Source organism: Solanum verrucosum, unplaced genomic scaffold (assembly GCF_900185275.1).
Source record: "Solanum verrucosum unplaced genomic scaffold, falcon-dt-bn FXZP01000261.1, whole genome shotgun sequence".
In the NCBI taxonomy this organism is placed as follows: domain Eukaryota; kingdom Viridiplantae; phylum Streptophyta; class Magnoliopsida; order Solanales; family Solanaceae; genus Solanum; species Solanum verrucosum.
Window position 1 is genome coordinate 15,552,634 of NW_026019969.1, and position 17,239 is coordinate 15,569,872.

Sequence of the window (17,239 nt, forward strand, 5' to 3'; positions counted from 1 at the left end):
AAAGATTCGTATTAATCTCCCTATTATATCCTCAACCCAAATCCCATGGTTTATCAAACTGATCAACAAATGTACACTCAAAGAACCAAAAATAACACTTGAAATTCCACACGATAAACCCAAAAAAGAAAAATTACCCACAAAAGGATATAATAAATAATAAGTTGTTTGGGAAGTAAACGTTATCGTTAATAAAGATAAGAGAGATAAAAATAATAATGCTCGTATTGGGGATTTCATTATGTAGTTTATGAAGTTGTATGAGATATAGGGAGAAATGAAGGCTTTTAATTTAAATAGGGAGAACTTGTAGGTTTTTAGTTTTAACATTGAACAAGGTCTCTTTTACAAGTAAAACATTAAATTAAAAATCTTATTGTTTTTACATTGAAGGAGATCTCTTTTACAACTAAAACATCAAACTAAATTCTTATTGTTTTTAAATTGGGGCTAGAGTTATTTCTATTCAACTCTTATGTTAATTTTCACAGCTGTCATGTTATAGTATTGACTATGTGAAAATTAAGTAATTACACGACTTAAGATAACATAATTTCTAAAAATTTCTACCATTTGAATTAATTACAAAAATCCTTTTTTTCCTTCTATCTCCACATAGATCACTCCACTCCACCTCTATCAAATACATTACAACTTTATTTGTGTACAATGTATCTGGTACAAATGTTATTGTTGAGAAATTATAACTCAATTATTTCAACCAAAATCATAATGAATCTGGTTTATAGTTATGTAACTGATACATAACTTATATATGTGATACATAGCTTATGTATTGTTTGCTATGTATCAGATGAAGGAGAAGTGTATCTGCGAGTTTTGAAAGATCTAAGATTATTGTAATTCAGAAAACTTTCGAGATAGAATATAATTAATGCCCAAATTACTGGGTTTATGTACTTTATACATACATATATAATGTAACTCAAATTATTGGATACAATCTAAATCTATTGTGTGGAAGAAAAGTAATCAGGGTCCAATTTAAAAGTAATCAAGACCCTATCTGTAAAATGAAAGCCCAGCCCATTTGCAGAAGAGACTCCGCCGACAAAGCATAAAGCTTCCCGCCATATACTTTCAATCTCCCTCCAACTCCAAATAAATTTAAAATTACATCACAGTAAAGGAAACAAAACCCTATCTTAGTTTTGAATCATCAATTTCTCAGAAAAAAATGTCGAAATCAAATCACCAAGAAGACCTGGATCTCCTTCTTTCACTTCCAGATAGGGTTTTGGAAACCCCTCCAGCTTCTCCTTCATCTCGTTTCCCAGGTAAATGTCCAAATCTTGTTTTTTTTTTTTTTTGGTCTTATTAAATTGACTTGAGAGCTAAGAAACTAAATCCATTCTTGATTTCTTTTCCACATAAAATAATGAATTAGTTTCTTGATTAATATATGTTACTAGTAATTAGTTTCTTGGATTATTTTTATGGGATTCCTGTGGGCTGTTTTGATTAGTTTCATGTTTGGGATTTATCACAACTTATGGATTGAAGAGATAAGAAATCTATTTGTTGTATAGGTAGATGTATGAATCTATAGGAGTATTATTTTTATGGGATTTCTGTGGGTTGTTCTATTTTACAGATTATTTGTCAGATGATGGATCGCCAAAGCGAATGGGGGTGGCAGATATGTCTGTGTTTAGGGATGCTGTTCAGGATTGTCTTGATTATGATACTGAAATTGCCAAGAAAGCTGCCAAATCAAACCATACAAAGGGGTCAACTGATGCCGAGGTTGAAAAGTTTTCGGGTTTGCGAATTAGGTATGTACTTTGACATAGGTTATGGATGGCCTTATTGGTGCATATCCAATGGGTTCTTGTTGCATAGATCATGATGCATTTTCCTGTCAAACTCATTATATTGTTGCAATTTGAATGTTGCTAGCATATTTTTGTTTCGATATTTTCTGTACTACTTCCAATTTTTCAAGATGTCAGTAAATTTAATTGCCTACGTTTCAAATTTTGATGAAAGGAAGTCCCAACTGAGAATGTACTATTTTGGCTCCTTAAAAAACTCATCAGATGCTTTTTGGCTTGCGGTTACTATTGATAGAAATGTCACATAGGTGCTTGTATGTTAGTTCCATTAATTTAAAATGGTGGCCAACTTAGATTGTTATTGGTGAAGTTGCATTGGTGTTTATGCTTTGATTAGATTGGTTTGAGATAGCTGGTTGCTTCAGTTCTAATGTTGTGCCAAGAAAATTACATATGAATGCTCTATTTAGATACTGAACATCCAACTAATATTTTACATTTCATCCTTTCACTCAGAAATCAAGTAGTTTCACCTGTTGAACTGAGCAACCATTTTGCTGATATTAGGTTCATACGGTTATCAGCAATAAGGTATGTTAAGATGCTGACTGAGTTACCTGAATAGTTTTGCTGGACTATATAATAATATGTTTTCCTATCTGGTAGGAATTCGCTTCTAGGCGACACCCTTTCTGGTTGTTGGGCAACTGTTGGTGTTTTAACCGAGAAGGGGCAACCAAGAACAAGTTCAACAGGGAAGACATATGCAATCTGGAAAGTTGGATCTTTGGATGAAAAAACTATTTCTCTTTTTGTTTTTGGTGATGCTTATCAGAAGAACTGCAATGAAAAGGCCGGTGCAGTTTTTGCGCTGTTTAATTGCAGCGTACGCAAGGACAACTCGGTATTGTTATCATGCCTATCAATAAGTTCATTTTCTTTAAGATTTATGGTGGGTTACTAATGCCTCTTCAATGCCCTTTATCCAGGAACATGGATTTTCATTGAGTGTTTATTCATCCAGTCACATTTTAAAGATAGGCACATCTGTGGATTATGGAGTTTGCAAGGGGAAAAGGAAGGATGGGATGGCTTGCACTGTAATCATTAATAAGTACGACCTCTGATTTTATATATTGTTATTCGTTACATGCATATAGTCGTGAATGAACTGAATACTTTCAGGCAAAGTACTAAAGAAATGGTTGTCAGATACAATAAGATGCTCATGAGATATGCATAAAATGCTCTTCCGTTTACTTGTGTATTCTCAATTTTGTGCTAAGTACACTGCTTCTCACCAATTACAAGGTGACCAGATGTCTCATGTTTGTTCTAGAGGCATGCTCTTGATTTGATATTTGGTTTGGGCAGTCTAAAGTAAAATTCTTCTTCCCTTTTATAAAAACACTTGGATTATCGCTTTGGAGGTTTCATGGCCTTGGGCAGTGAAAGTGATCTTGCCTGGTCCTTACATATGAGGTATCCATTGTTTACATACGAAGAATGAAGTACTGCTGCTCCTCACAATTCTCATTGAGATAGCATACATGTTGTTTGGTTTTGATTTGCTTTAACCATGATAATGTCCTCATCCAGTCATTAATGTGGCTTTTAATTCAGTTTGTTTTGATTTGGAACAGAGACAATATGAAATTTGTGTCTCAAATCTACATTGTAGTCCTCCTTCCCATGGCAAGAGTGGAAGAATCAAAAGCGTAATCTTGTAAACTAGCTAGCCATCCCTATATAGTAGCTACTGCAATTGCTTGGTCAAGTTGTGTACAAAAGTAATAGGCTTTCCCTTTACAAGAGTGATACGGAGATGCTTACATACTATAGTTGTTTATGCAGATTATCATAAACTATGGTTGCTTCTTACCCAATAATATTGAGCCTATGGAAACTCGTTTTTGTTGTTCTACTCCTTGTGATAAAACTTATGGATTGAGAACATCTGCAGGCGGCGTGGAACATATTGCAGCTACCATAAGCAGGTAACCTATTTTCTGCATACACTTGTATATTAAGTCTGCTTGGTTGCTTGCTCTGCCTTCTCCATGTGCTCTTTAACTGAAACTTGATTTACTAGCGAAAGAAAATAATGAACTGATTGTGTTTCTGTTACTTGTTCCTTCAGAAAACATCTGAGAAATACTCATCCAGCATGAGGGCTGAACTCAAAGGCGGGTGAGTGATTACCTTCTCAACCTCTCAATATTGCATTAGAATTGAAAACGTATTTCTTATTTCTTCTTCAGCTCTGTAATTGCTGTTGGTCTATCAAATTCAGGAACCTACGAACGGGTTTCAGAGATCATCTCAAGTCTGAAGGAATTTACGTCGTTAATCCTTTAGCTGACAAGACAAACTTCACAAAGTCTAAAGCACCATTGAAGTTACTGTCAGTAGATGGATTGAAAAGGGCATTAAGGTTTGTTCAAGTTACTTAATGCCATCGCTTTAATCTTGAAAAAATGTTGACTCGCATATTGCTTAATAGTCATTACTGACTCGATGATACTTATTCATGAACAGCAATGCAGGGAAAGTGACTACCAATGTACATTCTCAGGGAATAAGGTTTCTTAGTCAAGTTACAGGTTAAAACTTTAGTTCTTAGAACCTGTTCTAGTACTCCTAACATCTGTGACATTCTTAATTCTAGTTTTGCTCATTGCATTTCTATCTGTGTTACAGGAAAATTGAACTCAAACAATACCAAAGAATCTATTACTGGTCGAGATCAAACAAGAAATATGACAACAAACGAAAGGTGACAGAGATGGCATAAAGAAAAGTTGCACTTTTTGACCTTATATTATGTTGTCTGTTTGGTGACAGGGTAATCTACTTTTTTTTTTTCTTTTCAGGCCATCCTCCACCAAGAGAAAGAATCCAAGTGAAACAAGACCAAGTCACAGTTGTGATCAAAAGAAGCCAAAAATGGGGCAACAAAATTTAGGACAAAAACCTCAACAGGTTAAAGAAAAAATGATAGAACTAGACCTTGTCAGTTCAGATGATGAACTTTAGATTTATAATCATCTAATGTAATGTATTCCTATGCTCTTTAAGATAGTAAATTCTTAGCTTGTTGTACAAGTTTTTTTTAATTGAAACAAGAACTTTTAATCTTATTGTAGGTGACTTTAACTTTTATATATTTGACGTATAAAAGCCAAAACAGTGAAATCAGTAACATAGAAAACAAGGTTGATTGTTATAGATAGTGGTAGAGTTACAACTGAAGTTATAGGTTCAACAAAATTCAATAGTTAAAGCGTAAAACTTATATTTTTAATAAGAAATTTACTTGATATGCTTAAGATATTTTTATCTAGAATCTATATATTTCAAATTTTGAATCTGTCTTACAGATATTTGGAAGTGGTCCATACGATTGGTAGGTCATGCATGCACATGGGAGTTGATTTGTCTCGAGGCCATGTGCACCCAAAATTCCTGCCCTTGCCAAATATGTGTACGTTTTGCAACTAAGATAAAGTTTTTATTACTATAATATAGAATAATTAGGTGAGTGACTAAAAAGTCATAGATTCTTTTTCCTAAAAAAGAGTTAGTAGGCAACTGCACCTTGTCTTATTAGGATAGGGAATCATAATAATACAAAATATGATCATAATAAATCACCCGTTAGGTAATGGTGTTGACAGTGTTCTCCAATCTCTACTCAAGATCCTAGTGAATACACACAAAATTTTAAATTTAATCTTTGGCTTTTCTTTATAATGAGTGTTTAGGAAACCATAAGTGATGGTTTAATCATTTTAATTTGTTTAGACTTGAGGTTTACGACATAATTGTCCAACAACAACTACTTAGTTGTAGCACATTGTTACTGGCATTGATATATTATGGTAAAAGATAACGTTTTGTTTTACTATTATATTTTACTTGTAGTTTGATTCATTCTCTTAAACACAACACGTGATAGTGAGATTCGAATTCAAAACTTCTATTTACTCTAATATCATATTAAATTATATAAAACGTCTTATTTGAGTGGACCGGGATCGAGGATCTAATGCTGGCCTACTAAATAATATTTGTAGTGCATGCACGGATCAATGCTGTGGGTTCATTTTTGTAAACCCCCATATGCCATTTATCACTAGATTGTATTTATTAATTCATCGAGTAGAGATAAGTGGCCTCTCATTTTCACTCAATACCAACTTCTCATCTACCATGATTATTACATATTGTACCATTGTGTTCACAAGTCACTACCTTAATGGACACTCATGTTTTGGCACCATGCATCTAGACCAATAGTATAATATTCTTTTGTCACAAAATAAATGTTATCATAGGAATTCAAGACAAAGATAATATGTTATGATTTTTAATTATATTTTATACTCCATCTTTTTAATAATGTTCAATTTGTAAGAAACATTTATTAAATAGAGATTTATTGAAGTTTTAAAATACATAATTTTTGCTAAGCTGACCCTTCTTTTGAACAGAAAGGGTATTATATTAAAATTATTTGTTATAAAAGTCATTAATTAGGAGGAGTTTTTGGCCATTTTTACCTTTAGTTATATCTTAAGATATAATCTGATCTATTTATTGAATATACATACTCGATTAATTATGTGTCATCTTGTCATCTCCCTATAATTGAGACGTAGTGAGTGTTTTGGATAGACTTATTTTTAGTTATTTTGGCTTTTCATCTATTTTTTATTTTTAGTGAAAATATACAACAACAAAAAATAAATAGTCAAAACTCAAGAGTTGGGTATTCCCAACTTATTACTTTAACTTTTAACTTATATATGTCACTTAAAAAAGTCAATCAAAACATTCCAGTAGTCTTCAAATACAATTTTTTCTAAGAATAAAATAGAAAAAAATAATGATTTATCTTAAACTTGTAGAATGATATATTAATTTGATATATCTATTTTCAGAAAAACTGGGACAAATAATTTGAGACGTATGAGTAGAAAATTACGTACTTGAAAAGGAGTTGTCAATTTTCTTCATTTTTGCTTTGGAAAGAAGGCAAAGGTCAACCTCTTTCTAGTTTGTCGGGGTGATTATTTAATTTTTAATTCTCATTTATGATATAGTAGTATATATATAAAAAAATATATATAATTTTCCCCTGACTCCACGCAAAACTTTTGTGGCCTTCATTCAAATAATAAATATACAATGCTAACGACTTAAAATATTTTTGAGATGTTAATAGAGTTAGGTGCAGGCTTTCACATCAATACACCAAACGATCATCAACTGTTTTTATGTAAATATTATGTCGTTACGTTGGACCATTTTTAACATGCTAATAATTAAAATGTCATAAGTAACTTATAATGAAGGGTCATGTTTAAATGTGATGACATTATGATTAGTTGAGTTAAATACCCTTTTCGTCTGGTTTTACTTGTATTCTTAAGAAATGCTTAATAAATTTAATATTTTGGAAAATGACTTTATTTCTTAATTTTGTAAATTGAACAACAGAATAATAATAAAAAAAATTATTTTTAATATAGTGAATTAGTAAAAGTGAATGGATGAATATTAATTTATTGTTAAATAAAATCTTGTCAATCACACAAGCTAACTAACTTTTCCATCTAGCCAATCATCATAAGTTCAAATTGTACCCAAAAAAATCATCATAAGTTTAACTGAAATTGTTATTAATGAGAAATAGTAGGAAACTGTCGGAATGTACAACTTTAAAAGCTGCTGTATTTTTGTTTGTAAAATTTATGAAGTTTTGATTATTTGATTTGCTTAAAACTTATCCATATGAAGGTTGAATATTTATGCCGTCACGTTACAAAATATTAATGGGATATCCTGCATTAATTATTGCTAAATTTATTACTACTATTTTGCCCTTCACATAACCCATGTTTTAATATATGAAAAATTACATGTGCTAACCTTATTTTGAGAGGCTACTTTTACCTTTTGAGCGTTATTTTATTAGGAGAAAAATGCAGTCAATTTATTTTACATCTTGCTCAAAATTATATATATTGATATAGAAGTAAATTTTAAATTTCACTTTTAAATGAGCGAACAAAATTAATCCCTCTATCCTTCTTAATTTATGCAAAGGCGATGGAAATGAAGGAAAGCAGCCACTATTCTTTTTCTTTCTTCTTTCTTTTCCATTAGGAGAAGTGAGTTGGTTCATTTAGTCTCTCTATTTACGTAAATTTTTATTTTTATTGGTGATTATGTTGGGCTAAAGAAAACTACTGACTGAAAAAAGAGGAGTGACTGTTTACTGATGATTTTCAACACACAAATTTCGATTTAACTATTTTAAGAATAAAATAAAAGTGCAAAAAAGATTTTATACATAGATGTGATAACTCTATCAATGGAAAAAATTGTAGCTTCTTTGTATTGTTTTTTTTTAGAGGAACGAATCCCTCCGTCATTCACATTATATTCTTTCCTTCTTTAAAAAAGGAAATATTGGTCATATATATCAATTTACTAACTACAATTAATTACCCTCAAATCTGAATTAATCTATATATAATTTTCTGACAAAAATACTCTCTTACATACCAGGAAAAAAAAAATATATACACTGAAAATCGTCTACAAACCAATTGTGTGCAAAATTATTTGCTTAGAACAAGTGACAGAATTAGAAGTTTTACTAAAATAAAAATATAAAAGAACAAACACACAAAAAATTTAAATGATTCATCATGTATTTTCTTCAATAGAAATAAATCCTTTACGTTTGAGGCTCGATCAAGCCATTTCAATAGTACATCTAGGGGTGTTCGTGATTCAATTTGAATCGGTTATTGGTTAAATCAAATCAAAATCAAACCAATCTAGTTGTTTTTAAATTTTTTCAAACCAAACCAAATCAAACAAAAATAATAATCGTCGATTTGGTTCAATTTTTCAGATTTTTTTTAGTTTGAAAGTTATAATTTTTTTTAGGACATATGTAACTCGATAGACACAAACACCTAATACATGAGCAATCCACATGAAAACTATTGTCGGTTCAATTAAGCAATATTAGAGTTATTATTACACTCACAAAGTGATTCAATTAAGAGAAAATGTGACTATCTTATGTGAAGTAGGATAGGTAAAGATTAAAGTAATGAATATTGATGGACTTGGACTTAGGATTGTAAAAATTGGGCTAAAATTTAAGTGTTGGGCTTAAAAAAATGGTAAAGTTAAAGACTTAAATTAATTAAAATTTAACAAAATATTTATATTTTATTTATGAATAATATTTAAATAATTATAAAATTTATATATCTAATTTATCAGATCGATGTGGTTATTTTTGCGGTTGTTTTTAGTAAAACCAAAATCAAACCAAATAATATCGGGTTTCAAAATTTAAAACGAAATCTAACCAAACCAAACCAAATATCAATTTGATTTGGGTTACGATTTGATTTGATTTTTTTAACCATAATCATGAATGACCCTAAGTACATTTATACAAGCATAAACTTTAGTAGTTTTAACTAATTATAATTAACCTATCTTATCTTCGTACCAAATGAGTCTATATATTTAAATAGGGAATTATTTCAAATAAATTTTGGTTTGAAAAAATAGAAAAATAAAACTAATTGCCAAAAAAAAAGAAAGGGATGTTTGGTTATGTGGCAATACAAGATAGGTTGATATAAGTGGCATCACAAAGCGAAGAATAGCTGGCTCGAAGCTGTCTTTTTTTATTTACACAAAAAAATCTTGAGCCTTTTCTTCATTTTCCATTTCTGCTATCTTTCTCTGCTCATATCCATTAAACTTTTCCCCCTTTACTCCATTCATCATTTGTATGTGATAAAGGTGGGTGTTTTAATTTCAATGAATGTGGCTGTTGAGTTAGGTGTTGTGTTGTTTTCATCATTCTATCCTTATAGGGTTTACATTAACAATTTAGGGGTTTTGGGTTCTTGAAATTGCTACTATTTTAAGTTTAACTGACTGTATTCTTCTAACTAACAACTTTTGGGTTGAAGAGTAGGTGGAGGAAAGAGTACAGATAGAGAAAGATTTTGGGCAAATAAAAGAAGAAGTTGAGGGAGTTGCTGAGAAGGGCAATTTGGGTTTTGAAGAATGAGTGCTTCTAGGTTTATAAAGTGTGTTACTGTGGGCGATGGAGCTGTGGGTAAAACTTGTCTTCTCATTTCGTATACCAGCAACACTTTTCCCACTGTGAGTACTTCATTACCTCTTTCTGTATCTCTCTTATGAATTTTGTCAAACCGTTGTTGGGCATTTTGTTTTAAGTTTATTCGATTGGGATACATGGGGCTCTGCCCAGTTGAGTTTTGCTTGAATTAGACCAAATGGGGCTCTTGCTTGTGAATTTGGTATCCGGTTTAATAGTGGGGTTGTTTTAGTTTTACTTCCAATTACCACAAAGAATGGACCTTTTGGGTATTTCTAAGGGGAAACGAACTGATTTTGCTGGGTTGTAGATTAGAGTTCATTGCTCTTTTTGCTGATTAATCATTTTCATCTCTCATCTAGCTTGTCTTGTCTTGAGTAGTCTTTTAAGTTTTGAGAGGATTTGAGGTGAAGGACGTGAGAATCGTTCTCCACTTTCTCTATTTGTGGATAGACGTTTTTGTTCTAGGATGTTGGTGATAACTAAAAAGTCTTTCTAGTGGGCCTTCCCCGGTACAAGTTTGAATCAGCAATGGCTGTGGCGTAGGCAGGATTTTTCGTTAGTGGTATCACTTTTATGAATGAAAAAGAATAAAAAAAAAATAATATATCATATTATAAAAGAACAACACATCAATAAAACACAATTCATGTATATGATTACTAACTCTTCTCGAAGAATTTTCGTTTTTTTTAAATGTATTCAAAATTAAATCGTTACCATTTTCAAAAAAATGTATTCAAAATTAAATAACCTCGTTAAATATGATACTATACACTTTCTTATATATGGAATCAAACAATCACCAAGCAAGTCATTATTCATTTAGTCAGCAAATTGTTGTTAATCAATATCATCGGCGAGCAAGAAAAAAAGGAAAAAAAACATAGCACAACAACTAATTAGGGAAGAAGCAACATCCTTTTCAATACATACTAATAGGTTTTGTCACCAAAGTTTACTAATGCATTTTGGAGTAACTGGTTCTACGTATTGTTAACTACCAATAGGTTAATGGTTTGAACCTGGACGTGTACCATTCTGTAGATTGAAGTGCAAAAACTTTACAACTCTTACAAATGAGGCCACGGCGTTTAGAATACGTGCTATTTGTGTTGAAAACTAAGTCATCTGACCAAATGAGCTGCGTGGCTCTGTGGCAAGTGGTGTCATTTACTCTATTCATCCTTCAATTTTGTTCTTTCTCTTAATTATATATACTTATTTAGTAAAATTTCTGATGATGTTGTGTCACGTGACAACTCTTGGCCCAAGGTAATTCCGCCCCTGAGCAAAGGAACTCCCAAATTGTTTCTTCTTAATGACGCATTTTTACAGTGAGTAGAACTTTGAATGATTGCAAATGGATGATCCCTAGTAGTGTCAGATAATTACTGATGTATTACCGTCTTTCTCTTTTTGGGGCGAGGATTTGGGGAATTGAGAAAACTATGAGTGGTATTGGTGAACTCAGGCTTTATAGGCGTAATGTCAAGTTGGTTAACAAACCAATAAAATGTTGTCTTCCATGTTTTTTTGTGCATCATGGATTGCTTGCATAAAAGAACTCTCTCTTTTCCTTAAAGGTAAAAGGATAAATATTCTTATAAAATAAAGGTATCTGGAACAAAATATGGACTGAAAAAAAGTCTTTAGAGCTCTCAGGGAAGATGGTATACAAGCTTATCTGACCTATCCGTATACATGCTCTATGTTGAATAGCTCAGGTTATAAGTTAGATATTGTTTGCTTTTCTGATTGAAATCATCACTTTTATAAGTTCTAATTAATTTTATTAGACTATTGGGTGAATTTTTCACATTTGGTAACTGTCTTCTGTGTGTTCCAAACAGGATTATGTCCCAACTGTATTTGACAATTTTAGTGCAAATGTGGTCGTCGATGGGAGCACTGTTAATCTGGGGCTCTGGGATACTGCAGGTAAAAGTTTTCCCACAGCGGCAGTTTCATTTTCCTTTTTGTACCATTGTTGTGTGGAACATATTGATTCCTCTACTTTATAATTGAACAGGTCAGGAGGATTACAATAGATTAAGACCTTTGAGCTATCGTGGGGCAGATGTATTTATACTGGCATTTTCTCTCATTAGCAAGGCGAGCTATGAAAATGTCTCCAAAAAGGTGAGTTCCTTCTCTTGTATTCTCTGTCTCACTTTTTCTTGGGTTGTACTAGGTCAGGGAAAAGGTGATACCTATAGTTGTAAATCTGGGATTTTCTTTTTAGCAAAATACATTTATTTAAGGATTAGTGTCTAAATACAAGCAAGATATACTTCAAAAAGCAGGGATTTTTGTTCAATCGGAAATTAGTGTAAAAAAGGGGGGTTGGATTTCTTCGAACAAATTTATACTTAAGAAGTCTTAGTCCCCTAGTCTTAAGAATACGAGAAGTTCTCGTTCGAGGTCGACTCGATCTTTTCTTTGGTCTGGTGCTTGAGTTCAAGGCTGTGTTGAAGTCGCTCCAAGCTCGTCCTCGTCTCAGTTTCGCTGTCAAAAGAAAGGTAATATTTTTCCCTTAGTTTATGTTTCACTGCATAGAGAATCTGTCCCTGTTGGGTTTGCTTTGGCTGTATTGTACTTAGTTTGAACATGAATATTCAAGCTCATTTTCTTTGTTGTTTGAACTTCTAGCTAATCCCAGATCATTAACACCTCACCTCATCGAGATATAATGGTCCAGGCTTAACTTTCATTATAGTCTTGAGTTGTATGTTCACCTCGCTTTGACTTTTATGTCTATTGTGTTTCCACGTATTGACGAAGTTCCCTTGGTATTATAGGTTGGTATTTGAATTTTTTTTTAATTTATTTTTCTTTAGTTGGTTCAGTCTCTGTCTCGTTTGTTTGAAATGGTCAGGATATATGTGTGGTTTATACTCAGAATATGTTGGTTATATCGTTTTGTCTCTTTCGCGGCGTCTTTGTCTGCCTCTTCTCATTTAATGGAAAGTCTTCATGTCACTTGATTTGTAAGTCAGGTTATTGCAAGTGTAATGTAACGATTTGCCATGTTAATATTTTTTTTTTAGTTGTTAAAAGCACACTTCCAAATCTTTGTTTGATTTGGAAGACTATCATTATCTCAAAGTGCGGCATATGTTTGATATAGTCTGATATGACACCAAATCTTCCTACTTAGCAGAGCCTCTTTCTACAGACATTATGTTCATTTACATCTCTTGGATTTTGAGTTTGATGGAGTTGTTTAACAGGGATGTCATCATGTTTAGTTGCTTACTCATAGCAAAATATATTTCCTGCTTGAAATAATTTGGCATGCTATTCTCTTCTAATAACACTCCGTCCTTTAGCACGATAAACTAGGACCTTGATAGAGCTAATTTTGACTATAGCATAAGATGCATTACCTGTGGACTATGCAACGTGTTTCCTCTCATCATTTTGAATTATTGTATGTCAATGGCTAAGTACTCCATGTAATATAATATATTCATAAATGTATATGTGTGTTATTGTTTAAAAAAAAAAAAAACAAAAAAAAAATAAAAATAGTTGTAAATCTGTTTTAGTCATGCTATACATTTACTTTAGGTCTTATATTGGTAGAAAATATAGAGAACTTCTAAAAGTTATTATTTTTTGTTTTGTACATTATTGGGAATGAGATGAATTTAAATGGAGATAGATGGTCAATGAGGATTCATGTTGAAGACTTCAACTTATTAGGGACTGAGGAGTAGTTGTCTTAGAACTTGGTCAGGGAAACGAACTAGAATGTGGGAAGATGAACGAGACAAACACTCATTAAGTTGATGTGAATGTGGCAGGATTAATGATTCCTGCCGGTCTCATTAATTTGAACAAGTTCGTGAAACATTGGCTTGCTGGTATTTACTTTAAATACTTGTACTAGATGCATGGTAAAATACCAGCCAACCAGTATTTCCAGTGTTGTCTATATGGGATTTCTTAGCCAAAAATTAGTAAAAGATGATTATTAGAAAGTTGAAACTTGAAAGGAGTAAAATGTATGGTTGGTGATATTCCACAATTGCTAATACTTATTTCATTTTCTTGCTATTGAATTTCAGTGGATTCCTGAATTGAGGCATTATGCTCCTGGAGTTCCAATTATTCTTGTTGGAACAAAGCTAGGTTAGCATGTCCTATTTAATCTTGTTTGATTGTTTGGTTAATTTCTTTCTTATTATTGCTAGTTTCTTCCAGTAATCTGTCATAGTGTCGTCTATCTACCTATTATCTTAACAGCTGATAAGTATTATTGTGTGATTTCATATCAACTACTTTAGCTCAGCTTGTTCTTATGGATAAGACCATTCCAAAAGCTATGATGGGAAGGCATAACCAAAGTGATAAATGCTGCTATTTACCGGCTGAACCATGAAACTAAATAATCTCAATCAATAGAGCGCTGATTGAACATGAACTTGTAGGACACCACAACCTTGAATTCCAGCAACAACAACATACCCAGTGCTGTCCCACACAGTGGGGTCTGGGGAGGGTAGTGTGTATGCAAACCTTACCTCTACCTCAAAGGTGATGTAGAGAGGCTGTTTCCAATAGACCCCCGGCTCAAGACAAAGACTAGGAAAATGCATAATGGAAGTACAATAGACAATAGATAGTAAGTAACTTGTAGCCCACCTCAACCTTGAATTTCAGATGCCTTTTAAACTGGAACCAGCTCTGAAGAACTACTTATGTTGTCCCAGAGAAAAATGTGAGTTAGGTATGGTTAGGCAGAGAGGAAATTCGGTTCATACAACTAGAAGTCTTGGATCTCAGTTATAATCACTCTCAATAAGTCTAATTGTTATGTGGTCAAACTGCCAAAAAGTCTCTTTGAGAAGTGACCTATTGCAGATTGAGATTTGAGATAGATGAAAAAGTAAGTTTTGGTTAAAAGTTTCATGTCTCATTTAAATAAATGCAGCAAACGCAAAATTTATGCAGTTTTACATGGCGTAGCAAGCCTAATTTTTGAAAAGAGTCACCTAGGGAAGTCACTAATCTCATTACTTTGTGTCTGAATTAGAATTGGAATGTGTATCTTCAAATTTTAAGGCCAAAAACTGCTCTAAATAGTAGAAAACACATTGCCTGGATTTTGAAATTGGAAGTTATTAATGAACTTAAACAGATTAGTTTACTGTAATCTATGATTGAAATTCAAATGTACTACTGTTGAACTTAAAAGTTCACAAAATATTCTAAACCGGAACGTGAAGGATATATCTTCTTGATGACATCCAAGGACAATTTTTCTTACATCCAAATACATAAAGAACTGTGTGTGGTTTCTATCCTTCTAATTTGCAGCTAAAATGTATGTTTCTTTTCTGGCAAGTTTTAATTTAAATTCTATTTCCTCAAAGTTCAGTTTACACAAGTCAAATTCCTTTTTTCCATTGCCTCCTTTAACTTTCTTCTTATCTATTTCCATGTTCTTTAATGTAATACTGTTGATGTGTTTCCACTAGATCTCCGAGAGGATAAACAATTCTTTGTGGACCATCCAGGTGCTGTTCCACTTAGCACAGCTCAGGTATACTACCTTCAATGTGTTTTCAATTTCTGGATGCCCCTTAGCCCTCTAGCAGAACCTTAAATTCCTGCTTATTTTAAAGGGTGAGGAGCTGAGAAAGTCGATTGGTGCTGCTGCTTACATTGAATGTAGTGCAAAAACACAACAGGTGCTTTTCTGATTCAAAGATGACTGACTATATGCTTAAGTTTTCAAGTTATCTTGTTACATATTTCAATTGGCAAAATTGCAGAACATTAAGGCTGTTTTTGATGCCGCCATTAAGGTGGTCCTACAACCACCCAAGCAAAAGAAGAAGAAGAAGAGAAAGGGTCAGAAAGCCTGCTCTATCTTATGATTGCTAAAAACATTAGCTGAACGAAGGAGATGTAGATTGTTTTATCAACATCTTCCAAGTTCAAAAAATTGCAACATAAGGTTCAATATTGTTAGTCTTGACTGGAAAGCATCAAACCTGCAGTTGTCCGTATGATTATAGGCCGAGATGTATATTTGTGATTCGAAGTATGGTTTAGGGGTACGAATGTGCAAAAATCATCTCAGTTCGTTTTAAATATGTATAATCTATTATGTAACACTAGTATGATGATTTCTTGTCTTTGCGTCTGCTATATGTTGTTTATGTAATACTGATTTAGATTGTCCAACAAGTTGATTTGCTATTGTCATTGTTTTGAAACGTAAAGATGGTGGTGGTGCAGTTTATGTTTTTTTGTGATGGAAAATATTAGATGGGAATTGGCTTGTATTAGTCAGAAGCTGGAAAATATCAAATGAATTTTGAGTTCAATACTATAAACATGTCCATGCCCGAATATAACTTATGAGATATTATGATACAGAAAATAGTAATTTATGACCTGTCTGTTATGAGAGGGCAGGCGTAAAGTCTTTTTGAAACAATTTTTTTACCTCCATGAGATAGGGATAATATGTGCGTTTGTTTGTTGTTGCTGACACAAGATAGATGTGTCAAATCCGTGCAAGACTTGAGTTAATTAAAGCTGCAAGTTAAACAATTGTTAATATGTATAATCCAAATTATAGAGATTAGGTAAGATCTGTAAGTATAATTAGGTAAATAAATAGACAGATACGCACGCTCCTCACTCCTCACATCATAAAAATTGGGTCAAAATTCGAAAAAAAATCTGCCAATAATACATATGCATGTCCCCTGAAAATAATTACTTGAGTGGATCCTTTTTTAAAAATAATTACTTATTTTAAGTATACTCTTTAATTATTACCATTTATAGCAATATATAACAATAATATATATTTTATTAGATTTGTCTTTCTCTTTTGCCTCTTTCTCCTTTTTCTCTCTCGCCTTTTTAGTTTGTATCTCTTTTTCTCGCTCTTTCTCCCTTTTTTTCTTTATATTGTTCTTTTTCCCTTGTTTTCTTTTGTGCTGCTGCTTTTTCTCTCTTGGTTTCTTTCTATTGCTTTTTCTTTCTTTTTTCCTTTTTGTTGCACGCACTTTCTCCCTCTCTTTCTCTTGTTTTTTTTTTCTCTTTCTCTCTCTCTATTTTCTTTCATAGTGTAGTCAATGATTTGTAGACTAAATAAATTTGTATCAATAATTAATTAATTAGATAAGTAATATAATCGTAACAAATGAAGAGACATAATAAATTGCAAAATGAATTAAACTTGAATTAAAAATGTGTTCCACACATATTAAAGTTGAATTAGAAGAGAATTAATATGAATGCAAAATGT

General features: G+C 32.3%; 2 protein-coding genes across 2 annotated transcripts; both read left to right on the plus strand.

The window, feature by feature from the left end:
* Positions 1-1,198: 1,198 nt before the first annotated feature.
* On the plus strand, positions 1,199-4,864 carry LOC125815694 (uncharacterized). The gene is made up of 11 exons (XM_049495233.1): positions 1,199-1,298; positions 1,616-1,796; positions 2,313-2,387; positions 2,463-2,700; positions 2,786-2,910; positions 3,760-3,793; positions 3,937-3,986; positions 4,090-4,230; positions 4,335-4,399; positions 4,497-4,572; positions 4,670-4,864. Exons 1-11 carry the CDS (start codon positions 1,199-1,201, stop codon positions 4,830-4,832), a joined length of 1,248 nt encoding a protein of 415 aa, XP_049351190.1. The 3' UTR covers positions 4,833-4,864.
* A 4,636-nt stretch (positions 4,865-9,500) lies between these two features.
* Positions 9,501-16,201, plus strand: LOC125815859 (rac-like GTP-binding protein 5). The gene is made up of 8 exons (XM_049495422.1): positions 9,501-9,638; positions 9,817-10,007; positions 11,817-11,904; positions 11,996-12,105; positions 14,037-14,100; positions 15,450-15,514; positions 15,597-15,662; positions 15,747-16,201. The coding sequence occupies exons 2-8, from the start codon at positions 9,909-9,911 to the stop codon at positions 15,849-15,851; spliced, it is 597 nt and encodes a 198-aa protein (XP_049351379.1). The 5' UTR covers positions 9,501-9,638; positions 9,817-9,908; the 3' UTR covers positions 15,852-16,201.
* Positions 16,202-17,239: the final 1,038 nt, after the last annotated feature.

Bases quoted from the DNA above. Each gene is read 5' to 3' on its own strand.
- LOC125815694 (XM_049495233.1), top strand. From the start codon at position 1,199: ATGTCGAAATCAAATCACCAAGAAGACCTGGATCTCCTTCTTTCACTT. The intron at 2,388-2,462 runs GTATGTTAAGAT...CCTATCTGGTAG, and splicing joins ATACGGTTATCAGCAATAAG to GAATTCGCTTCTAGGCGACA. The intron at 2,911-3,759 runs GTACGACCTCTG...GAACATCTGCAG, and splicing joins TGCACTGTAATCATTAATAA to GCGGCGTGGAACATATTGCA.
- LOC125815859 (XM_049495422.1), top strand. From the start codon at position 9,909: ATGAGTGCTTCTAGGTTTATAAAGTGTGTTACTGTGGGCGATGGAGCT. The intron at 10,008-11,816 runs GTGAGTACTTCA...TGTTCCAAACAG, and splicing joins CCAGCAACACTTTTCCCACT to GATTATGTCCCAACTGTATT. The intron at 14,101-15,449 runs GTTAGCATGTCC...TGTTTCCACTAG, and splicing joins TCTTGTTGGAACAAAGCTAG to ATCTCCGAGAGGATAAACAA.